This window comes from Podarcis raffonei, chromosome 15, assembly GCF_027172205.1.
Source record: "Podarcis raffonei isolate rPodRaf1 chromosome 15, rPodRaf1.pri, whole genome shotgun sequence".
Lineage (NCBI taxonomy): Eukaryota > Metazoa > Chordata > Lepidosauria > Squamata > Lacertidae > Podarcis > Podarcis raffonei.
Window position 1 is genome coordinate 44706178 of NC_070616.1, and position 26019 is coordinate 44732196.

Consider the following 26019-nt stretch of genomic DNA (forward strand, 5'->3'; position numbering starts at 1 on the left):
GGGGGATGCAGAGGAACCTCTGTTTTTGATATGGCTGGAATGTAGCCTGCTATACAAAGGAAAAAGTCACTGCTGTTGACCCACCCAGTTTTGCCTCTGGCCATGCCCACCATCAGCATGCAACCACCAAAGATTTCTCTGCAAGGGAATGTGGCCCTTGGCCTTGCAAAAGATTTCCCCTCCTTTAAATGCTGCATGGTAGGAAAGGCTTCACCTGCTCAATCCTGCCTGCCTTAACTGTGCTGAGAAAGGTTTAGGATGCTGAGTGTTTGCCTGCTATGCTAAAGGCACCCTGGAAAAAACCTTTGCAACTTACCCAATAACTAGGACAAAATTACTCAGGGCTGTGTAATCAGCTGTCTCACCTCCCTTTTTCCTTGCAGGTCAGTGTGGCTCCCCCCAAACAAAAGCCAAAAACACCCCTCTGCTTTGGTAAGTAGAAGGCATTCCAGGGAAGTGGGGAAGGGAAAGGGCTGGTTCACACATGCATGTAAGTCTTCAAAGCACAGTACACTTGAAAACAAGCAGCTGCACTTGCAACACTTAATGTTACCTGTGGCCTTTTAACCTTTACGACTTATGTTTATGTACACAAGTTATCACTCAATGTCACTTTCAGCCATCAATTAGGGGACGCTGATGCATAAGTTGTCCATCAAAGACAAGATGGACACCAGTGATTCTGTAATATGGTTATTTAGTTCAAGTCTCCCCAAAAGGGCTCTAATTTCATTTCGTGATTGCAGAGGAAAGCTAACACTATGCCAGTTAGATCGCGTTGGCTGAATGTTGGGCTGCATTCAGACTTTTGTCACTTCCTGTTTTCATCAAAGCATAATTTGCCATTACATTTGAACCAGCAATCCATGGTTAAGTTTACCTCCAAAACATAACTTAATGATTTAAGCCCATTATACCCAAAAGAGCATCTCCATCCCCATCATTCAGCCTGGACACTGAGGTCCAGCTCCATGGGCCTTCCGGTGGTTCCCTCGCTGCAAGAAGTGAGGTTACAGGGAACCAGGCAGAGGGGCTTCTCGGTAGCAGCGCCCGCCCTGTGGAACGCCCTCCCATCAGATGTCAAGGAAATAAACAACTGACTTTTAGAAGACATCTGAAGTTTGGGGAAGTTTTTAATGTTTGATTCTATTTTTAATATTCTGTTGGGAGCCTCCCAAAGTGGCTGGGGAAACACAGCCAGATGGGTGGGGTATAAATAAATTGTTGTTGTTGTGCATGACATGTAAGGGGGGAGGCAGGAGAACAGAGCTCATCGGTTGTCAACCTGCTGCCCTCCAGATGTGTTGTAACACAACCCCCATCAGTCCCAGCTGGCATGTGCTGGCTGAGGCTGATGCGAGTTGTAGTCCAAAACATCTGGAAGGCACCAGGTTAGTGAAGGATGCTTCAGACCATAGTTATATTTCAAGGAGTGCCTTAATGCACCTCTGAAGTGGATTCAGATTCCTCCCACCCCACCACAAGCTTATTCTGTGAATTTGATTCCCTCCTTTCTCAGCCACACTTTCAACCCTCGGGAAACTGACTTGGCTATCCCTCTGGTTTTTGAGAGGATTTTGTCCATGCAAACCCTTGCAACCATAGAAGCCAGAAGATGTTTAAGGAGCTAATATCTGACTTTAAAACAGAGGTGTTTAGAGAGCTGAATTCTGTGAACCATATGCTGCACTCCTTCTGCCCATCTGCAAAATGCATGATGGTCTTTATAACCGAACCCCCATCCAAAATGTGGTTGTGTACAAGCAGTGAGTAATATTTGCTCTAAAAAAAGTTTTCTTGCATTTCAACTTCCCATCGACCTTCCCCAGCACAACATATTTTTTATTTTGCTTTTTTTAATGCAGTTATCAGAGTTGTGAACAATAAAAATATATTCAATGAAATATCAATCTCACTCCCCCTAATAGCAAACTCTGGTCCCAAAGGAAATGGAGAGAAAATGAGACCACCCAGAATACATAGGATGGTATTGGCCTGCCTCAGAGAATCCTGAAGTACCAAAACAAACAAACAAACAAACAAATCCCACCCCTTCTAAAATTCCAAAACAACCCAATGAGAATGGAGTATTCTCCAAAACCACAGAATATTGAGTGTCATTTGGAAAAATAAAACAGAAAATGAGGGGTCAGGAGGAGAAGGCATTGGTCTGTTTGGGACCCTAACAGAAAAGTAGGAAATTTGTGACCCTTCAGATGATGATTTCACTTAGAGCCTGGCATTCCTCCCAAAGGAGGCAAGCACATCAGTACTAAACACGATTAAAACCATTCTAAAAACAGTTAAAAGCATTCTCTTAGCCAGTGGTTTTGGTTTTGCCAGGAACAGCCATCAAATGCCTGCCTAAGCAAGAATGTTTGTAGATGCTTCCTGAATGTCAGTATTAAGGAAGGCAGACAAACAGGGACCCACCATTGAAAAGGCCCCATCATAGGTCAGTGCAAACCAGGCAGCCCCCAGAGGTGGCACCACCAACAAGGCCTCAGCTGCCAATTGTAGGGACCCATAATCTCTGGCCATTGGCCATGCTGGCTGAGTGGGTCTGGTGAGATTGTAGTCCACAACATTACTTCAAGGGGTACAGATTCCCCACTCCTGCCCTAACCATTTATACTACCTTGGAGGAGAGTGGGTCTGGCCGGCTGGCCAGAACCCTGAACAAGAGATCTCCTGTTAGAAGGGGAGCATACAGTGTGGCATTTTGTTACAGGTCCCACTTGCAGAATTTATAAAGGTAAAGGGAGGTAAAGGGACCCTGACCATTAGGTCCAGTCGCGGACGACTCTGGGGTTGCGGCGCTCATCTTGCTTTACTGGCCGAGGGAGCCGGCGTACAGCTTCTGGATCATGTGCCCAGCATGACTACGCCGCTTCTGGTGAACCAGAGGAAACGCCGTTTACCTTCCCACCGGAGTGGTACCTATTTATCTACTTGCACTTTGACGTGCTTTCAAACTGCTAGGTTTGAAACCCAGCCATAAAAACCAAAGCCAAGAACTTTAGAGTGACATTTGGTTTTAGATTCACTAATGTAGACACCCATTTAAATCTAAGTGCTAAGACCAGCAACTAGATCAGATTGGATTCTGTGAGGGCAAATGCCTGCCAGAACAGAATTGTTATCTCCATCTGAAAGGGTGGGGGGTGGAGAGAGCCGTTCAGGTGAGCCTCAATGTCAAATCCAGTCTATATGATTGAAGCACATGGCATCTCCCAAAGAATCCTGGGAACCGTTGTTTACTCTTCATAGAGCTAAATTTACCAATAGCCTTAACTACAATTTCCAGAATTTGGGGTGGGGGAGAAATGTGCTATGCCAAACACTGACACTGATCTCTGTGTCCACAGTTATTAATGCATTGTCTCAGCGCTATGTTTTGCAAGCCAATGACCAAAAGGACCTGCAGGACTGGGTGGAGGCACTAAATCGGGCCAGCAAGATCACGGTAGGTTTGCCCAGTGCTTTGGGTATCTTTTTGGTGTTCAGTGGAAAGAAGGGGTCATGTTGGTTTCCTTTTATTCAGGCTTTAATCTGGTTGGAATGTAGGGATTTCTTTCCTTTCCTTTCAGCTGAATTATGCGGGCATCTTGGCCAGAATCCTAAAACATAATTGAACTGGTGGAGTTCATTAATTTAGGGGAAGGGGAAGGAGAGGGGTCTGCACTCTCCTACAGGGAGTATGTCTTATCTTTCTCTCTCTCCCCCACCCCATTATTCTTTTATTCATCCTGATTAGTTTGCAGGTAGATCAGACAATGTTAGCTATTAAATGAGCATTCATTCCGATTTGCTTATGGGGAAGTTAAACAACATTGCATCAAAGCAAATGTTATTCCACACTTTACTTTGCTGTCATTTACCTTATTGCAAAAAATGTGGCCTTTGAGGAAGTGGGTTTGTTGTACAAGACCTCCCAGTCATAATTGTTGAACCAATTTTTGCTGGTATATGACTGAATCCCATCTGAGAACACCGATTATCTGGAAGTGCCCAATGTAAAAAGGCAGTGTAGAAAGTCTTTAAATAGTAAAGTAAGAAGTCATAACAAACAGGTTCCTCCTCCACTTTTTCCTTAACAACTCACCCCAGGAAATGCAAAATAGATAGAACACCCGGGACACAAATAGGAAAAAGGCCCTATAAGCTGTCAGTATTTTATAGCCTGAAAAGTCCTGTACTACCACAGGCAGGGAGGGGGGCACCCACAGCACTTTGTTACGCTTCCCCAGCCATTTATTCTAGTTAAAGTTACTTCAGGAGAATTGCAAAAGCAACTGCAATTGGGCACCTGCAGACCAGCAAGGCTGAGCAATTTTACAAATTGCATGGATTTAGAATTTATTCAGAGTAATTCTGATAGGTGGGGTGAATTTGCAGGTTCTGAAGAACTTGAGTTGGTTTAATTGCCATTCTCACTCACCTAGCAGAAAACAGGAACAGGAGTCCAGTAAGAAGAAAGAGGGGTTAGACATTAGAGTAGCCTTCCCCAACCTGCCCCCCCACCAGCTGTGCCCAACATGTAGTAAAAGTTGTCCTTACCACTTGCCAGACCAATGCCAAACCAATCTGAGATACCCTGGCGTGTGATAATTCTCCCCAGGGCATTTTACCCATCTACATGTGTTCTATATGCCATGAAAAAATGGGCTGCTGTTAATATACCCTCCTTTCCATGGTGCATACATTGATTTATACTGTAAACTGTGATCTTTGGATGAAAGGCGGCATATACGTCTAATTTGTTGTTGTTGTTGTTTACAGAATTTGAACAAGCTTGGCCCTGTAATTCATGACATGAGAAAAGCAAACATTTGTTCCCAATTAGCAAAGATAGGGAACCTGGGGTCCTCCAAATGTTGTTGGACTACAACTCCCATCATGCCCTGACCATTGACCATGCTGGCTCGAGTTGATGGCAGTTGGAGTCTAACCATCTCTGGAGGGCCACTGGTTTCCCATTTCTTTTGTAAGAGTTATTCTAAAAACAACAACAACTTGTAAAAGAACTACCCACATTTTTGGTGTGATCACCTGGAAGCGGTGTATTGTGTAAATTTAACTCCCTGATGGAGGGGGAAGACACTCTCTTTTGCTTTAGTGGTGACATGTATATGGAACCCGAAACTTCTCTAGCCGAACCTAGGAAGCCCCTAGGTGTAGGGGCCAGCTTAGAGGGATGTTTCCTTCTCTCCATGATGGCAGGTGTTTGCCACATCATATGGAACCTTTGGGTTGAGGATGCCATGCTCGGTGTGTTGATGGCTCTGGCATTGGGGAAGTGTGTGTGGTGCATCTTGTATCACTACCAACACCTGTGGTTGGAAGATCAAATGCCCCCTGCCTGCTGCCTTTTGACTCTCTTCCTGCATAGCTTACATTAGACCTGTTGCCAAGCTGCAGCTACAGGGATCTAAGCCTGTGGTTTTTTTGTCCAGCTTCCTTGGAGACGGGCCAGTGGCTCCCCACTGATCAATAGAGATGGAAAGTTTTCCTGAAAGGCAGCTTGTGTGCCATATAGCAGTTACTCTCTGCCATTGGTTGCGTTTGGAGGCCTAGAGGCATCTTCTAAGAGCATTGGGGAGATGCACATGGGCTGTGTAGCAAAGGACAAGTTGGTCAGTTTCGGTGTCTCATTTTTCTTGTCTTAGAATCAGGCCTCCACATTTTTGAAGCAATTTGTGTGTCTTTTTAAAAAAACCACTCTTGAAAATCCATCAGCATTTTTGTGTGAATTTTTCCTATTAAACATATTGTTGTGTGCAATTTTGACTCACACACATATCTTTGAAAGTAATTTCCCATAATAAAATTCATTTTTGCATGTTGTGGGTTGGTTTTGTGGGGGTTTTTTTGCACACTTTCCCCTAATATGATACATTTTGTACTCACTGGTTGGTTGGAGTAATTTAGAGTAGTATGAGGTTTGCATATTGGTTCAAGACATGCAAATTAGGTGGCTTCCCATTGAAAGGCAAAGAAAATCAATGTCCCCCCCCCCTCTATCTTGGGTCCCAATTGCACTATACATTTAAAGCAGTATCATAACTGTTTAAGCAGTCATGGCTTCCCCAAGGAATCCTGGCGTCTGAAGTTTGTTAAAGGTGCTGAGGGTACCCCTCAAAGAGCAACAATGCCCACAGTGGTTTAGGAACCAATCCCTCTTCACAGGGAATGCTGAGAACTGCCGTTCTGTGAGAGCGATAGAGGTCTCCTGTCAACTCCGCCACCCTGCAAGGGCAGGAAGTGTTTTTTGGTAGAGCTCTGTGGGCATGGCTTATGCCCCACTTGCCGGAATGGTTGGCCACTGGTGCCTTAAATACAGGGATGACTTGACAGCAACTTGACTATATTCCCCATATCCACTCACCCTGTAAAATCGCTGTGCTGCTTCTGAAACAGGAAGATGTGCTCCTATTACATGCTTGTTTCCTGTTTCCCTGTCCATGAGGGCTGGCTACTTCCCCTTCAGCTGGCCAAACTTGACTCTCGAAAACTGGTTGCTGTTTTGGAACATAGATTATTATCTTAAGAACTGAGAAATGAATATGAAAGGAAGCCTTTTTAGATTCCTAAATCTAGGCAACAGTGGCTTCCTTTGCACGCTGTGTTATGGTTAGGCATACATCTAAGATGTATTAAATGTGAGCACCAAGTGGGGGCAAAGTTGTGTTTGCAAATATGGTGAAATAACTCGGAGTCGAGAGTGGATTTCATGCTCTATATTCAGCTCATAGTGGTGAGGCGGAATGGAAGTTCCCCCAGAATGTCTGCTTTACATACATTATTGCCACGTGATTGGCTAATTCCGGGATTCTCCTGCAGGCCAATCAGGTTGCGGATTCACTTCCACCTGGAGCTGGATTGGGTGGCTCCTGCGGACCAATCAGACTGCTGCATTCTGAATCCTATTGTTCTAGGACCAATCAGACTGCTGTGTTTTGGATCCTATTCAATTCAGTACATAATATATGTGTATCATTAAAACGCCAGAGGGGAGCAACCTCAGGCCTGGGAGCCAAACGTGGCCAGTTAGGCTTCTCTCTGGCCTTCTCATCCCTTCCTCAAAGGCCTTTGACTGCTCAAATGCATCCTTGAAGTGTGATAATGCCAGGAGAGGGAAATGTGTGTAGAAACCTCTGACTTTTGTCACCATGTGGGCCCTGGAAGGTCGCCCATGTGGAAATATGACCCTGACAGGCATTTGCTAGGTACAAATTGCCAATAGCTTCTTCCCACGCCAAGTACAGGGTGAAGGTAATTGCTCTTTGCCCATCCCTGCATTACTCTATGGCCTGAGGGCCACGTGAGACCCTCACTCTAATTTCATGCAAGTGGCAGTGGGCAGGTAGGGGACGGGGGAAGAAGTTGACAGAAATCAACAGTGCTCTTCAGCCACTTCCAGCCCTGTCCTTTCCCTCTACTGGCCCCAGCCCCAACCTCCAGCAGCATATAGCTCCAGGAAGGTCAAAATCTGATGAAATGAGCCATTGATGCCCCTTTCTCATGTAAGTTTGTCTAATCCTCTTCAAGAGACACCTAAACTAGTGGCTTTGCTGAGAAGCAGAAGAAGGCAGTTGCCTTCATGCTGTGATGTGTCTGGTTGGCCACCATGGGAAAAAGAGTGTCTGGGATTAGATGGAACCTTGCCTTTGTTCCAGCAGAGCCCTTTAAACCATCTTATTGGGAACTTGCATGCAGACAGCCTCTGAAATGCCTTCCACGTATTGGCTGTTTGAGATCAGCTCTGGAATGTTATGTACCGGACCAGCTGAGGCGGAGATCTGGGTCACGTAGGTGTTAGCCTAGTAAAAGCCAGTTTTACCTGCCCAGCCCACAGAGTACCTTCACCTCTTTGATGGAAGGTTGGAAAGTGAATCCTCCCAGCATTTGCTACCAGATTGTAGATAAGAATTTCTGCTATTAGGCAGGGGAAATGCATGCTGAAAGCCACAGACTCCTCCTGAATCTGATATAGACCCACATTTAGTTTTGTACTCTGGCCAAGGAGCTGCTGAGAGCTGCTAGATATCTCTGTCTGCTTGGCACCTGAAGGGCCATGATGCTGCTGCTGCTGCTGCTGCTGCCACCGCTGCTGCCGCCATCCCCCCTGTCTGGAAGGACACCTGAGTACCTTTGCAAGGCAGGCATTGGGAAGGAGCAGAGGGAGGCACCTGAGAGGAAAGTTCAGGAAATAGATACATGAATGGCTCCATATACTGTAGAACCACCAGAGGAAGACTGGGTATTGTGCTTTGCAATCAAAGGTACTAATCCCTCAGAGAAAGAAGTTTTTTTAAAATATGGAAGTTTTAGCAAGCTTGGTGTGAGCACAACGTTGGAAACAGAGTAAGATACTAATTTAAGAAGAATGGCTGTAGAAATCATGGGCAGTTCTGTCTAATTTAATACAAGGGAATTTTATTATTAATTTATATAACGGTTACTTCAATGCATTTTAGAATTAGGCATAGTGAAGCCTATTGAAGGTGGTGCAATTAAACAAGACTTGGGGCTCATCCAGACTTCCCACCACTTTCCCCCAGGGAAACCCAATCTTTAGCACTCAGAGTAAACGTCAATCAGGTTTTCTCCAGATTGACATTTGCCGCAATTTAAAGCAAAAGGGTAGGTTTTCCTGTGGCTTTTTTTCAGGGGGAACTCACCGGAACTCATTTCTGGCCCTGTCAGGTGCCATTCTACGAGAAAGAGGGAGGTGCTCATGGTGAGTTCTAGCACCTCTTTTGCTAGAAAAATAGCACTAGGAAAGGAGCCAGGGAAGGGGAAAACCACTAGGACCCATGCCTAGAAAGTGTGGGTCAAGCAGAAGTGAAAGCAAGGCACTTTGGGAAGGAGGCGTGAGGCTCTGACAGGGTCCGAGAGTCCTCCTCCCTCCTTCCCAAATGCTAGTTTGTGCATTCCCAGCTTTGGGAAAGAGTTGGGAGGGCTCTAGGACCCTGTTAGAGCCTCACAACACCTTTCCAAAGCCCAGCCAGCCAGTGTGGGGACTGGAGGGAGCATCAAATTTTGACCTCGCTCCCCACTGCCTGTGTGACAAGGCTGTGGTATGAAAAGTTGGACCAGGGCTGAAGTACAAAGACATCTTTGCTAGTGCTGGAAAGATGATATATAGATCCCATTAAAGAGTTCTGGGTCTTTAAAAATGTACACTTTAAAAATACTATCAAGAATGTGCAACACATATGCAAGATTCCACAAATCAGATTTTGTGCTGGGGTGGGGGCTCTTGTGTCATTCAAATCCAGCTAGTCCATCTGTCAAAAAATATTCGAGCAAAATAATTTGATCTTAAAACACCAACTTTTTTCTTTAGTACAGGTATATCATGCAAATAAATGCAGCCCATTATTTCCAGTATGCCTCCCTATTTCAAAGTGGAGTAATGCAGGAATTCTATTTATCTACTTGCACCCGGGGGTGCTTTCGAACTGCTAGGTTGGCAGGCGCTGGGACCGAACGACGGGAGCGCACCCCGCCACGGGGATTCGAACTGCCGACCATGTGATCGGCAAGTCCTAGGCACTGAGGTTTTACCCACAGCGCCACCCGCGTCCCTTACCAGCGGGAAGGTAAACGGCGTTCCGTGTGCTGCGCTGGCTTGCCAGATGCAGCTTGTCACGCTGGCCACGTGACCTGGAAGTGTCTGCGGACAGCGCTGGCTCCTGGCCTATAGAGTGAGATGAGCGCACAACCGTAGAGTCTGGCAAGACTGGCCCGTACGGGCAGGGGTACCTTTACCTTTAATGCAGGAATTCTACAAATCAGCTGGACTCTTTGCTGGTCTTGGATAGAGCACGAGACTCTTAATCTCAGGGTCATGGGTTTGAGTCCCACATTGAGCAAAAGATTCCAGCATTGCAGGGGGCTGGACTAGATGACCCTCATGGTCTTTTTCAACTCTATGATTCTATGAAATCCTTGCTGAATGGGATTTCATATACATTCTCAGGTGTCACTCTAGCAATTGATGAAAGCACTTCAAAAAAGGGTACATTTGGAGGGATTTAGAAGGATGCTGTCTCTTGTAGCGAGAGCCTGGCAGATTTTGAGAAGGCAGTTGTTTGGTTTTGGGCACAAGACATAACTTGTCCTTTTCTCTCTCTTAGGTTCCAAAGGGTGAAAGTTTCCCTCCAACTGCAGAAGTTGTCAAGCGTCCCTACAGGACTGAGATCATTGGTGGGGTGGTTGTGCAGACGCCAATCTCAGTCAACCAGGTGAGAAGGGAATGGCTGGTCAGCCAAATCTGTTGCTTTGGAGAAGGGATGGAGATGGAGAAGTTTACAGCATTTCTTTACAGCATTTCTACCCCACTCTGCAGCCAAAAAGGCCCCCAGAGTGGCTTACATAAGACCAGTTTAAAAGCACACAGCCTGTGCCTGCAGCCTTACAATCTAAATACATAGCACAAAAGGAAAAAGGTATGAGGAGGGAAGGAGAAAATAAGCAAACTTGGGCCCAGACAGGGCTTGTGGAGGCCTGGTGTACATATAATACGTAGGCATGAGTCCTTCTAATAATGGGTTGGTCCCTTGACCCTGATCAAAGATCCCATGGAGCCATGGTTTTGTTTCCAGAAGGGTAGTTGCATGTAATGATCTCAGGCAGGCAAGCAAGCCCTGATAAGAATTAACAAGTCTCTGGCAGTTTTATGGTACGTTTATTTATAAATTACATCCAGAGTGTGGCTCCCAGCCTGCCGCACTTGGATGCAAGTTGGTCACTTTGAGTCTCCGCCCCTGTCACAGCACGAAGGGCACCAGAGTCCAGTCCTTCCTCTCTTGCACTTCTGTTGCATTTTAACCCATTCAGCTCTTCTGGTTCGGGGAGAAGGTGGGTGGAATTCCACCCCCACCCCACCCCGCTCTTAAAAGAAGAGCCTTCTGAACGCTGTTTCTCACCTGGTTGCATAGCAACCTCCTCAATGCCATCTATCTCTTCCCCTCCCTCTGCCTGCGAGCTGTCCGAGTCTGCTGCTCTATCTGAGTCTGGAAACTCTTGGTGAAGGGGGGGGCGAGCTAACCCACTCCTGCTCTGTCTGCATTCTTTCATCTTCAGAGTTTGACTCTTCCCAGGCGTTTGATTCAGTCACGTCGCTGACACTGCATTAGTCAGTCTTGTGGCAAAAGTAAGTCTTGTGTCACTTTAAATTTTAACACATTTATTCTGGCATATGCTTCAATGGACTGGAGTCTTCTTTGTCTTCAGGTGCAGATATATTCTATTATGAGTTGGGGGGGTCAGTCAGGATGATACCCTACACCCCAAAGTTGTGGTCCTGTTTTTGTGGGGTAGAATCGATAAGAGGAAACTGACCCAACCAGTCCCTTAGTTAAGTGAATGGCTTTGGCTGGCCAGTTAATACTGTGATTAATAATAATAATATAAAATTATTATGATTTATGAGTCTGCAGAGGTTGCCCTAGAGACAAATTGTTGCCTCACCCAGGATGGAGAGCAATAGGTCAAGGGGGCACTGTGCATGGGGCGGGGGCCAGTGCTGGAAGCTGGAGACACAGAGACATGTCTTGTTCCATGCTGGGCTTGGGGCTAATGGGGAAGCAAGATCTGCTGGAGTGGTGATGCTGCAATCCCTTTCATCCTGTGCTTGCATTGCGTGCATGTGTACACAAAACAATACGTCCTAAAAGACACCACAGTCTGTGCTGACTTGCATTCTAAAGAAACTGAACCCTGGGGAAGCACCCCTGGAGTCTCTCACCACTCAGAGATTGGGGCTTGCGTGCAACAATGTGCACATTGCTTTGGGTGGAAACGTAAGCAGTGAGGGCAATGCAATGCAAAAATTCAGGCAATGACCCGGTTAGCTGGGATGCATGCCAAAAAAGCACAACAACCTCTTGTAGTAGCAGTGAAGGGTGATAAAGTGAACAGCATGGCAGTGAGTCCTGATCTGACTCAAAAGTGGGGAAGCTGTGGTCCTTCAGGTGTTGCCCCTCCCAACTCCCATCAGCCAGCAGTCAGGGATGATGGGACTTAGAGTTCAGCAACAACTGGAGGGCCAAAGATTAGCTACGGCTGCCATGAGGACCTAAACAAAGCCCAGTAAAATAAGTGCAAAGAGCCTCCCAGTGCATCATCTTATTTCCCAAAGTGGTCAGCCAGGTGTTTCTGGCAAGTTCCAGGTGATGGATGGTGCTGGCGGGTGTGACTGATGGGAGCTGGAGTCTCGCAGCATCTGCAGGGCTGCAGCTTCCCCACCACCTGCTGGTACTTAGACATAAGCAAAACTAAGATGAAAATGAGACATCCCAGCAATAATACCACCCTGCCCAAGCCTTGGGCATCACAAAATCTGGGGCGTAGCAGATGCTTTGCCTCCTTGCCAAATGGCCTGTCATGCCTCATTAACTTGCCGGAAAAAAGTGTGCCACCCTCCTCTTTTTAGCAGTGTGTGCCTTTTTTTTAAGAGGAAGCTGCTCATCCTGTGATGCAGGATTCAGAAGGTTAGGGAAGAGACTGGAGGAGCAGGAGCGTTTTCCTTTGAGCCATGACTTGAAATGTGGCTAAGAAGCAAAAAGAACACAGTGGTACCTGCCAAATAATGTTGCCATGCAGAGTTCTTCTCTCCAGGAAGCCAGCAGCCATGTCTTCCTCTCGAAAGCACTTTTCCTTCCTGTTCCCCCTAGTTTTCCATCCCCCCCATGCCTACTGGGCAGGTGCAGAATGCCTTCACCTTTACAAGTTGTGGAGAAGATGGAATTTTAGCAGGTGTAGTTTGCATGACAAGCAACACATCTCCTCAAATACGCTGTTCTATTCCTCTCCTATTGTGGTTTACTTATATGCTGCTTTTTGGCTCAGTGGGCTCCTAGTCATGAACTGTGTATTGATACAGTGAAACAGGGGTTACCTGGGGGCCACTCCTGGAGGCACAGGCATGTGCATCTTGCAGAGACCTTCCCTGGCGCCAGAGAGTCACATCCCCCAGCTGAAATTAGGCTCGAAAGAAGCCTTCTTTAGCCAACAGAAGCCGTCTTTACAGTAGCCAAGAGTTGCAGCACACCTGTGGTGCACACAACAGTTTGCAAACGTTCCCATAGGTCCCAAAAGATTGCCGACCCTTGCAATAGCAGATGCAGTAACCCAGCCAGATGGGTGGGGTATAAATAATAAATTATTAAATTATTATTATAGTACAATTAAAGCGCAATACAAAATTACACACACTGTAGGGATCATCTATGCAGTTGTTGAAGATGCAGATTCTGTGTCCTTTCTCTCTGTGTCTGTCTTTTACCTGGCCATCTTAGCATTCAAACAAGTGGTTCAGTGCCAGGAAGGACTATCCTGTGTACTTTTGCTGAACATGTAGATTGACTTCTGGTTCTATATCCCAGTATCCTAATTACTGGCTTTGCTGGCCTGTGGTTCTCGGGCTGCTATCCACCCTGAGCCCTCAGGACAGGGCAGGATAGGGCATGAAAGAAACAGTGCCAACCAACCCAATAGGTACAGAGTCCTTGAACTACAAGAGGAAGTCTTTCCAGCTTTTCATTACAGCTGTTGCCAGTTGCATGTCTCCCTTAATTAAGGCTTGGCCCCACATGTTTAATTAAATGGCTTGGCTGCGCATATCACACACTCACTCAACCTCTAGATGCTCTGCTCCATTCTGCTGAGAACAAACAGCAGTCCAAGGTCTCATACCATTCTCATGTCTGAGTTAGGCTGACCGAGAATGCCTGGCCCTGAGTCACCCAGGGAGCATTGTGGTTGTGCATGGATTGGGGACTCCGCTTCCTTGTCCCCAGGGCCAGCAATCTCACCACTGCGCTGGGGATAGTGGTGGCAGACATCAGACTTGCAGGATCTACAAACTCCACAGGTCCACCCACCAGACCCATGTCCAAAATAGTGGTGCAGGTGGGACGTGCTCACTTGAAAGCAGCCGGGAGTCTCTGAGCACATGCACACCCAGCAATTTGTTTTTCAGTATCAGTCCTTCTGCACAAAAATCAACTCCTGGTTTCCACCTAAACTTGGTTTGATTCAGCAGCCTAATTTGGAAGAGGAAAATGTTTCAGTTGTTGGTATTGTTAATAATCTGGGAGTCAGAAGCCCTTGTCCGATGGACTGCAAACTGCTCCCAGCGCTCCCTTCTGCACCGCCTTGGCTTGGCTCTCAATTAATTTTATCCACATAAATGACCATAAAGAAGGGGCAAACTGGGCCAGATGCCATTTATTCAGGAAGCAGTGGTGCCATTACATGAGTGGATTTTGCAGACTGATGCAAACTGGGACCCTGGAGTTAGGAGTAGCAGGCTTTATCCCTTTGCTTCCTGCTTCCACCTATTTCGGGAAAGAGCTCAGTTAGGCCATCTGCTCTGCTCCAAGTAGGACTGGGAGAGACCCCTGTCTGCAACCCCAGAGAGCTGCTGCCCATCAGTGTAGACAGTTCCGGATTAAATAGACCAGTCATCTGGCTTGGTACAAAGTTCCTATGCTGAAGTAGGAATCGGCTGCTGTTTGAATTGTGGGGAAGAGGGAGCTCTCATTTATAGTAGGTAAGGAGTAAGGCACCTATTAACCTCCTGCCCCCACAAACCACGGTCCCAATCCTGACCAAGGCCCCTATGCCTGCAGTTTACTAATGACTAATTGCATACAAGTGTTGTATATAGTTTGACTCTTGGGGTCTTGTGTGGCAGTTATGGGACTTTGGCAAAACAGATGACCAGTGTTCCTTTCCTGTCCAGCCTCAGTGGCAGCCTGATACTTGGTGTGTGTGTTTTCTCCCTGCTCCCCTTTTCTCCTAGAATGGAGGGGATGGCTCCGAAAGCGGCGAGCCAGCAGTGCATCCTCTTCTGAAACGGTCCCAGAGTTACATCCCCAGTACCAAAACGCCACCTGGGCCACCCGTCCTCAAGAGCGGCTACTGTGTCAAGCAGGGGAATGTGGTAGGTCTCTGCCCTGGCCGGCCTTGGTGATGAAGTGGTGCTGGGTTTTAAAACCTGGTGCTTCCGTTGTGGGTGATGAAATCGTCCAGTGAGGCTCGGGGGGGGGGGGACTGAACATGAAGGTGGTTGTGGTGACTCCTGGAGAGAATTCCAGGTAGGCCCACAGCATTTTGCTGCCTGAGATGGAGTAGCAAACAGTGTCAGCTCTCTAGGGATGGGGAAGAAATCCGTTTTGGTTCACATCTGAAGCTGAGCCCACTTAATTTGCACTATCTGAAATATTGCATACCAAAACACAGTGTTTCTTTTGAAATTTTGAAATTCTCTGAGTTTTGCAATGACGCTCTCTAGCCAGGCAATGTGCACAAAAATGCATATACTCAGGTAAAGTGTGCAGAGAAATGCACATACATTAGTGGGGGGAAATGTGAAAGTGTATATTTGGCAAAGTTAAATAAAAACAGTGTATATTAGGAGAGATTTGCACTAAAATGCTGATAAATCTTTATGAGGACTTTTAAAAATGCATTTTACAAACTCATGAGGAAATGTGGAGAACTGAACTGAAGACTGAGAGAAAGTGAAACTGAGAAATTCACCTATCTGTAGCCCCCACCCCACCCCCTCAAGTTTTTTTGTTTTTTTACTAATCTTTTTATTGATATTTTGGAAACGACATCAAACAATACAAAAAAGAAAAAAGACTGAAAAGAAGAAAAGCAAACAAACAAACAAACAAACAACAACAACAACAACGCCTATAAACATAAAACAAACAAACCAACATAACATCACTCAATTGACTTCCTTCCATCTCAGTTTAGGCAAAATAAACTCATAGCTTATCTGCAGATTGTATTATATCAGCTCTTTACATCACAGGTTTTAGATTCCGCCCACTGTGATTTTGGTAATACCTAGATTGATTTCAATGTAACTTACAAATTTACTCCAGTCGTTCGTAAACTTAACGATTTTTTGATGCCTAATTTTTTGTGACATTCTAGCTAATTCTATATACTCATATAATTTCATTTGCCATTCTCTAATGGTGGGGATATTGGAAGTTTTCCAGTTTTGCGCTAACAAAATCCTGGCGGCCACCATTGCATATTGAAAGAATGTTTGGTCTTCATTTTTGATCTCCTCTCCGATCATACCTAAAAGGAACGCTTCAGGTTTTTTGGGGAACCCACCCCCTCAAGTTATAGTCATGGTACCTAAGTTATTTTGGCACCTGAGACAGCACATTTCATAAGCACCTCCCCTCCTCATCTGGCAGTAAAAATACATCAATAGTAAATTTAAAATAGCTACCAGTTTTCTGTCATTTCAAGACAAAAACATTCCACCTGGGACAGCTGCCACATCCTGTCTAATGGTAGGGCCGAACCTGTGAGAGACCCTTTTGAGTGGATACGCTGGCCTCCAATTCCCATCAGCCCCAGCCAGGACAGCCAACCATCAGGAATGCTCAGAGTTGTAGTCCAACAACATCTGCAGGGATTCCCCCAGTCAGGCCAAGGGTCTGGTTCCCATGCTGTCCTCTGCTTGTCTCCAACACTGACCATTCAGAGCCTCTGTACACAAGGGCTCTACTTCGTTATTATGCCTGTGGGTGAGGAATCCCATCCTGAAACTATCCATTCTTGTACGTTGTTTTGAAAAGCTATCTAACCTGGTGGCAGCAAATCACACAGGTTCAGTCTGTATGGTGCAGCGAGCAAGATCACAGGCTCTTGTGATGTGGAGTGCTTGGGACAGCTGTGGAAGACTTTGATAGAATATATCAGCATCCAAAAGGAGTTGTTTCTGTCTTTTAGAGGAAGAGCTGGAAACGGCGGTATTTCACCCTGGATGACTTTTCCATCAGTTACTTCAAGTGTGAGCAGGTAAGCCGAGGCCACCAACCTTTTTGGACCAGTGGGCACATTTTGCATTTTGAGAGAGTGCTTTGGGTGCCAGTCACAAAATGGCTATGATGGGGCAGGTGCACCACACAAATGGGCTGCCACAAGGAACATGGCACAGCGCAAAACTAGAGAAACAGCCACCCTTGGCATCCTGCCCTTCCTCCTAAAGACAGCAACAGGGAACGTTCCTACTAAGAAGAATGTACTGGTTGGCTACTCCACATTCGCCTTCATTTTTCAGAAATTGCTTAAAACGTAACTGCACATTTTGCTCTGTAACTTTCTTTCTAGAAGGGCTAGAGCAGGGGTAGTCAGCCTTTTTATACCTACCACCCACTAATGCATCTTTCTTGATGGTAAAATTTCCTTACTGCCCACCAGTGCTCGATAGAAGAAGGATTCAGCTTGTGCCATAGACCCCCCTACCACCCACCTAGAATCCTGAAATGCCCACTAGTGAGCGGTAGGGACCAGGTTGACAACCCCTGGGATAGAGACTTGATTTTTAAGTTTAATTTTTTAAAAAAAGCTTAGAGTCAGAGTGCATCATTGAAAAGCTTTGCAGGCATTGTGTTCCGGCTGCTGCAGGAGCCAGAGTGGTGACCCCTGAGGGAAGCCAGGCTGCTGTGCCTTTTGAGAATTGCCATTTGCTCTTGGCTGCTCTCGTGACTGGTGCAAGGCGCCCCAGTTCCTTCAGGACAAATGCCTGTTTTCCATTAAGCAAAAAAGGGAGGCTGATGTGAATCTGCTATGTGTGTGGTGGGAAACTGCCGGCCACAACTCCTGTGCATGGTGGCATCAGGTGCGGGTGTAGTAAAGCTGCAACTGGGCTAAAAGTGGGTTTGTGCTGCCCGTCATCTGACCAGAGGTGCCGGCAAAGCTCTGCACACAGTTTGTTTAGAAATGGCGCGGGCCAGATCAGTTCCCCTGATGACACTGTGACCTCAGTGGCTGAGTCCCCCCATCCACCTTCCAAAGAGCCCAAGGAGGGTGGGTGGGAGAGAGAAGGGTCTGGTCGGCAAGCTGGATCTCATTCTCCACCCATGCTGTGTGACTGCTGTGAGGGAGTCAGGTTTGGACAATTGAAGATTAAGGTGACTAAAAGGGAAGTTGCTTTATGGTCATAAGCACCAAAGAGGAATGCTGCTGTTTCAGGCTAAAGGTACATCCAGTTCAGATCCTTTTCTCACTATGGGCAGCCAGATGCAAGCAGGCAGGACATAAGCACAGCCATGCTTTACAAACTGTGCTCCCAGTAACTATTCCTGGGCGTTGCATGCAGCCACCTCATGACTAGCCACCATGGAGAAGCCTTACACTCGGTAAATATTTCTAACCTCCTTTTCAAGACATCCAGTTGGGCAACTATCACTACATCTTGTGGTAGTGAATTCCTTTGTTCAACTCAGCGCTGTGCAAAGGAGTTTTTCCTTTTGTCTATCCTTGTGGGATGAGCCCAAGGTCTAGAAAAGCTTCTGTTGCCTCTTTGTACAGCTTTGTACAGTTCTATCATGTATACACAAGCCCCATAACTTAACTTTTTTCCTACTAAAATGCTCAAAAGTTGTAACCTTTCTTCTTGCCACCAGCTCCCCAATAGCTCATCTGCCAACTCAATGGCTCCATTAACTGCTCTTGCCTAGATTTTCTGCTCTCATTGCTGACAGTTCAGCTACCTGGCATCTGTTTTGCTTGTCTCCTCAGGACAAAGAGCCGTTGCGATCAATCCTCCTGAAGGATGTGCTGAAGACTCATGAATGTCTAGTGAAATCCGGGTATGGCTTTTGTTTCCAGCTGGGTTTTATATTTGGCATTGGCACTTGGAGCCAACTTCTGCAGGTTCTGTCTGTGAGGACCAGTGAGACCCAAGGTTTTGGGGGCCCCAGCACCTTATGGAGAGATAGAGATAGTGGCAGCCCCAATTACTTGGCAATTGCACAGGGATGAAAAGCGGTATATACCCTGTAAATATGGGACTTTAAAAAGAAAAGATCGCTGCTAAGATTGGTAGGAAGAGCTCTGTCATCCCTTTGCAGTTCCTCTCTTGCCCGACACAAATGGAACTTCAGCTTGTCTAGTCAGGTGCCTCATCATGGAATAGTTAAGGAAAAGGCTTAAAGTGGGGGGAGTGATTTGATTCAGAGGGGAATAGAAGTTTAAACCCTCTCTCACAGACCATGGACCTAAACCAAGTCTCTCTCATTCCGTCTTCTTCTTCAAATTTGTATACAGTTCACAAAATAAAATTACAATATAAAAACATAAGATACATAATATAAATAAGAACAAAAAACAAACCAATAACCCCCCAATACATTTAAATGTCATTTTTGACTGGTGCCTAAAGATGTATAAGAGCATTCCAAAAATGGGAGCCACTGCAGAAAAGGCCTGTTCTTGTGTTGCCGCCCTCCAGACCTCTTCTGGAGGAGGCACATGATGAAGAGGCTCAGAAGATGATCTCAGGGTCCGGGTAGGTCATGCTGGGAAGGGAAACTTGGAATTTCTGCAGGCAAAGCAGCTGTTCTCTCACTGGTGGTTGCAGGTTTATTTTGTGTTCCAGAAGATAACTTAATAGTGTGGGAGAACTGTTGTTTTTTGCTGGCACGCGTGTGCATGTGTGTATTCCTATTACATGGTGTGTCGCACAGCGGTAAATTAATCAACACAGAATCTTCTTCATAAACCGAATAAAACTGTCAGGGAACTGCCATCGGAGCCAGGAGTGGAGGTAAGGCTCCCCAACGATGCAGGAGAAGGGACCAGCAGGGAGAGAGAGAACACTTCCTTTGGGGAAGGAAATCGGCGTGACACCAGGAAGAAAGGGGAGCAGGGAAGGACTTCGGAGAGATGGCTCCAAGACTCTTCCACAGAGACCAGCGGGGAGAGCCCAGGACCTCCGCTGGCCACGCCCACTCTGCGCAGAAGACTTCCGCGCAGGGAGGCTAGGCGGAGACTTGGCATCAAAGAGCTTTTATGTTGGAAGAAGTTCAGGAAACCCCCACTGACGGATTCTGCCAGTGACTGACACAGCCACGGAGAAAGGGCTGTCCAGCCAGGGAAAGGTTTAGCCAGACAACGTTGCCTAGAGCAGCAGCCCCCTTACGCACGAGCAACCCCCAATTCCCTTTACAAAAACTTTTACTTAAGAAAATAAACTTGTTCAGAAACAGCATAGATAAAGAGCATACACAGAGTGCTCATAGCAGCTATCTGACTCTTCACAGAGCCACAGTTATAGTCACTGATTAACCGGAGTCCTGGAGCCACTCTGTCTGCAGCAAGACACACAGGCACAGGCACTACACTGGGCCTGCCTGCAAACAGGATCCAAACTATAGAGAGAATGAGTCATCCTGTAGATGAGTCATATTGATTCTGCAGTTTGCTGTTAACAGTTAGCAGTTATTGAATGATTGTGTAGGCCTTGTAGTCCTTGCCTTACTGCTCCTGCTCTTAAGAACCTTTGTCTCATGACATGGTGCATTAGCCATTTAATGTCTTGCCAAAGGAATACTGCAACACTTTTGTAAAATAACTCACTTAAAGAAGAAAAGTGTGGTGTCAACAGGTCGGCTTTTCCTTCTGTGTTTTCTAGTGATCTTCTAATGCGGGACAATCTCTTTGAAATCACAACGAGCTACAGGACCTTCTATATCCAGGTAAAATATCCTCCTTACTGACCAGTGGAGACTTGGCAGGTAGGGCAGTTTTGGGGAAGCATCCTAGGGGTTTCTTGGAGAGAAAATCCTTTACGAAGTCTGGCATCAGGGACCCTTTAAGACTCCTTTGCCTTCTTCCAGGTCAGATGGCTGCATTGACTGGGCCTGATGGGAGTTGCAGTCCAAAACCATCTGCAGGGCACCAGGTTGGAGAATGCTGGCATAAAGCTGGGATGGGGGAAGATGGCCAGGAGCTCTGGAATCTCCTCAGCTTTCTCTGACTTCCTCTTCAGGGCGACTTAAGAATTACCGTATTTTTCACTCCATAAGATGCACCTTGCCATAAGGCGCACCTAGTTTTTAGAGGGGGAAATCAAGAAAAAATATTATTTCCCCAGCCCCAAAGAGCAGCGGACAGGCTGCGCGCAACCTGTCCGCTTCTCCCAGAGCTTCTCGGGGCTGCCGGGGGAAGCCCGGGTTTCCCCCCCAGCCCCAAAGAGCAAAGCCAGCAAGATCCCGCTCACTGTCCTGGCTTCCTCTGGCTTCCGGGAGAGGCTGTGCGTGGCTATGGCAGAAGCCAAGACAGCCAGCGGAACCATCCTGCTGGCTGGCTTAGCTTCTGTCCTGGCTGCTTTAGCTGCGCGCAGCCTCTCCGGCCGGGAGAAGCTGTGCGCAGCTATGGCAGAAGCCAAGACAACCAGCGGGATGGTTCCGCTCGCTGTCCTGGGCCAGAGAGGCTGCACATGGCTAAAGCAGCACCCTTTAAGGAGCGTGCAGCTCCTGGGGGCTTTTCTCCTCGGGGAAAAGCCCCCAAGAGTGGCGCGCTCTTTAAAGGGTGCGCGGCTCCTGCGGGCTTTTCTACGAGGAGGGACAAGGGACTGACTGGCCGCGTCAGTCCCTTCTCCCTCCTGGGGAAAAGCCCGCAAGAGCCGTGCGGAGCTTGTGTGCGGCACTTGGGGGCTTTTCCTGCCTGCCTCCCCCTTGCATTCGCACCATAAGACACACACACATTTCCCCTTACTTTTTAGGAGGGAAAGGGTGTGTCTTATGGAGCGAAAAATATGGTACCAGCAGCCCAAAGAGCCTGGCTGACATGTGGCCGACTGCTGTTCAGGCACCGACAGATGTAGCAAATGGGAAAGGGGAAACACGACCAAGTCTAGGGTTTTTTAGCCTTGGTCTCTCCCTGTCTATAACAACCGATAATTCATGTTTTAACTTTATGTGGTAGCATATAATTTAAATCTGCAGCTATAGAGGCTCCTGTGACAACTTTATCCTTGAAGTTGCGGCACAATGGAATTGATATTTTAATTATTATTAATAAACACAGCATGAAGGATAAACCTTGACGGCTTTGCTGTTAAAGGCATAATACTTATTTTCTGTCAGAAATACTGTTTCAGGTTTAAACAAGAACTCTTACCTCCACAACAGAACTGCTGCTATTAAGTCTATTTCTTCCTAGAATGGCTATCTGCTTTTACTCTGCCTGTAAAACATCTCTAGCCCTCTTCGCTCCACATGAGGAAATTAAACCAGTTAATTCTGCCCCACACACCCTTAGCTACTTCCCTGGACCAGGCCCTGCCAGTTAGAATGCCAATTTCTCTCTTTACCCTCCTCACTCTCTCCTGATGGGCCGTTTCTCCTCCCTGCTGTGATTGGTGAAGAGCCTCCAGGAGGATGACCCAATGGTCTGTCCATCACACCAGGGTCTACCTGCACCCCAGAACATCCCCCAGAATATCTCTGTGCTGCATTTGATGAGTCATAGTCCTCAGAAGACTCCTCTGTGTAGAGATGGGGGAGAAATTTGATTCAGTTAATGTTTAAAAGTAAACCTAGCAAATTTACATTTTTCTAAAACAGTATGAGAACTGAAACACAGGCATTCTTCAAAATTTACACTTCTCCAAATTTTGCACTGCAGTTCTCCAGCCAAGTAGCATGTAGGAAAATGCATATAATACAGTAAAGTGTGCATAAAGCAGTGGCGGACTTTAGGCTCTCAAATTTCAGCAGCACCCTGTTCAGTGCTAAAATTTATTGCCCCCCCTACCTCTTGCACTCTGTTCTAGAGCATTGTTGTGTTGTCCCTGCAATGTAGCACCCAGTACTGTACTGGTCACGCTCCCCTAAAACTGCCTCTGTGTAAAGATACATGTATTGGGGGAAATAACACAACAAATAACATACATATTTGGAAAGTCTGTGTTACGAATATATACGAAAGATAGATGATAGATAGATAGATAGATAGATAGATAGATAGATAGATAGATAGATATAGATAGATAGATGATAGATAGATGATAGATAGAGATAGATAGACTCAATGAAATTCCATACATAAATGTGTATATTAGAATAAATTTGCATTAAAATGCTGATGAATTTTCATGACTGGTTAAAAAATACCACGAACCAATGTGGAAATGAGAAACTTGAGAGAAGCCAAAATTGGCAATTCCATCCATGCCTACTATCTAACCAGAATATTTCTATAGTGATAAATATACATCAGTGTGTAAAGGTAAAGGGACCCCTGACCATTAGGTCCAGTTGTGACCGACTCTGGGGTTGCGGCGCTCATCTCACTTTATTGGCCGAGGGAGCTGGTGTACAGCTTCCGGGTCAAGTGGCCAGCATGACTAAGCCGCTTCTGGCGAACCAGAGCAGCGCACAGAAACGCCATTTACCTTCCCGCCGGAGCGGTACCTATTTATCTACTTGCACTTTGACGTGCTTTCGAACTGCTAGGTTGGCAGGAGCAGGGACCGAGCAACGGGAGCTCACCCTGTCACGGAGATTCGAACCTCTGATCGGCAAGTCCTAGGTTCTGTGGTTTAACCCACAGCGCCACCCGTGTTCCTACATCAGTGTATACTGGTCCTCAAGTGATCAGCACACATTATGCAATTTCAGAATTGGTTCCCAGTTGGGAGGACTGTGTTTGTTTTTAAGTTTATTTTTCTCTACAGTAAATTTAGCCCTTAACAGTTAACTCTGGTCTTGCCCTGCCAAACAGGATGCTTTGCTGACAACCTTTCAAGCAGAAAGGTTTGAGTGAGCTGAGACTTTGTACACAGTTCCTTTTTGGCCTCTGGGGCCCTCCATACCAAGGGCAGCCTGCTTTTGCAGCTATTTCACTTCTCCATTCCATCATATTTATAGTGAAAGTTATTTGTGCAGGTGCAAAAGAGAACCATAAAGATGGGGATTGTTCACATGTACAGTGTGTGGTAGAGCTGGTCTAGGTCTTCTTTGAAGAAGACTTCTCCATTTATGTTTCCTGTGTTATGCACCATTGGGGAGGAAGCTTCCTAAATACGCAATCCACCTGAAAGCTACTTTGTGCAATCCCCACGGACGTGAATGGGAGAACTGTACATTGGAGAACTGCACAGGTCAGCCATTTCTAGTAGAGATAGGGAACAACTGGCCCTCCCACCATCTCTGCCCTTTGGCCACAGTGCCTAAGGCTTATGAGATTCGTGGTCCAATGACACCCAGAGGGCAACAGCTTCCCTGTTTCCTGGCTTAGAGCCTTCATCAACAAGGAAAGTGGACAGAGTTAGGGTTTTGCACAGGGTGCTCAAGAGTCCAGCATATACCTCAAGCTGTGCAGTGCACTATTCCTTGCTATTCATGGGCAGGCTGCTCCCTGTATGTGCACCTGTGGAGTCGTGCTAAGAGAGTCAGACTAGCCAAGGAGACCTGGGCTCAAAGCCCCACTCAACCAAGAGGCTCATGGGATGATGTTGGATGGGCTGATGCTCTCTTTCAGCCTAACTTGTCTCACAGATTTGTGAGGATAAAATAGCAGGGAATCCTGTATGCTGCCTTACAAACATAGGAAGAGCTCAAAGCCAATGCTCATTCGGCATCCTGTTTCCTAAAGTAGCTTATGGGAAGGAAGCCCACCAGCAGCCCTCTTCCACTTGTGTTCTCCAGTGGCTGGTATTCATTGGCATGTTGTGGCATATGGCCATCACAACTCAAAGCAATTTGTAACTTTATCCTCTGTGAATTTGATTTCCTTTTAAGGTTGATTGGCCATCACCAGATCTTGGGGCATAATCCCATACCTGCCACCACCAATATAATTAACAATGTTAACATCATTTAGTATTAGTATTAAGATATTTTAGAAATTTTGGGGGGAGGGCAGGAGTGAAGATTTTAGCACCTCAGTTTTGAGACCATTAGGAATATAGACTAAGAGCCTTATCCTGAGTCAAACTCATTGGTCCCTGGAGCTCATTATTGTCCACACTGATTGGCAGTGGCTCTCTAGGATGTCAGGCATCCCTACCCAGAGATGGCCAGGATTGAACCTGGAACCTTCTGCATGCAAAACAGATGCTCTTCCACTGAGCTACGATCCTTCTGGGTGAATCTTAGCATCTCAAGGTATCCTGCAAAGTCCAGAAATGTGGGCAGTAGTTTTTCCAGAGACAAGTTCCAGAAAATAGAGACCAGCTGCTCCTCTTGGGACATGGGTGTCCCATGGACATAAGAAGAGCCTGCTAGACCATTCCAAAGGCCTGTCTAGTCCAGCATTATGTTCTGCAGTAGCCGCCAGATGCCCATTGGAAGCTTGCCAGCAAGACCTGAGTGCCACTCTTTCCGCTTGTGATTCCCCTCAGCTGGTAGTCAGAGGGACACCTCCTCTGCTGCTGGGATAGAACATAGGCCTTGTGGTTAGTGGCCTTATCCTCCAGACACACCCTCAAAGCAACTGTAATGCAAGGGAAAATAACAAACAGGATCCATCTTCATGTTAAGGCAAATACAGGATGTTGCCCGAATCTGGCATCTTCACTTCATCATCTGCCTCCTTTCCCCATAATATATCAATGTATGTATCATTGGCTGCTGCTAGCAGGAGAAAGCCATGGGTGACTACAACTGCGTGTTCCGAGGAGGACATGGGCAGCATGACTCAAGGGTGCCATTACTGGTGACCAGCAGCCGCATGTCTGCATCAAAGCACAGCCCAGTCAGATCTCTGTGTGTGTTTTGCATGCATTGCGTTGCTGTCTCATGCCCATTCTGGAAGGGCCAAGGGACCACTGCCAGTCTGGAGAGGCCCTCTAAAACCTGGTTATGTAACATTTTAACTGCCATAGCTTCTGCAAACAGACTGATATTCTGTGCACAGGGCTTCCCACAGCCTCCCAGTCTGCCAGTCTAGAGAGGCTCCAAGGTGCTCTTCTCCGGGGGTCCCTGGTGGACTGTGGGCCCTCGCTGGGTCCCCAGCCATGTCTATGCCTGACGCCAGCCATATGCAAACATGTGCTCCCCCTCTGCCTGCCTGTTTGTGAGGGGTCGTGGGGCTGTTCTAGCCTAGCATTTGGATTAGCCCCCAAGGGTAGAGAAGGTGGCCACTTCAAGTCTCTGACAACTCAAGGAGCATCAGATATTGGACAGCACCAGAGCTGTGTGTCAGCCCCCACCAGCCTCTATATGTGGAATATTT

General features: G+C 46.7%; 1 protein-coding gene across 2 annotated transcripts in view; it reads left to right on the forward strand.

Annotated features, from left to right (window-relative positions):
* The window catches only part of PLEKHA2 (pleckstrin homology domain containing A2), a 79595-nt gene that overhangs the window by 43324 nt on the left and 10252 nt on the right, over window positions 1-26019 (forward strand). For both annotated transcript variants that reach the window (XM_053366819.1, XM_053366818.1), the window contains exons 4-10: window positions 384-432; window positions 3369-3466; window positions 10146-10253; window positions 14819-14959; window positions 16783-16851; window positions 18577-18647; window positions 20471-20534. In XM_053366819.1, coding sequence (XP_053222794.1) covers window positions 384-432; window positions 3369-3466; window positions 10146-10253; window positions 14819-14959; window positions 16783-16851; window positions 18577-18647; window positions 20471-20534 — 600 coding nt within the window. The remainder of the gene's footprint in view (window positions 1-383; window positions 433-3368; window positions 3467-10145; window positions 10254-14818; window positions 14960-16782; window positions 16852-18576; window positions 18648-20470; window positions 20535-26019) is intronic.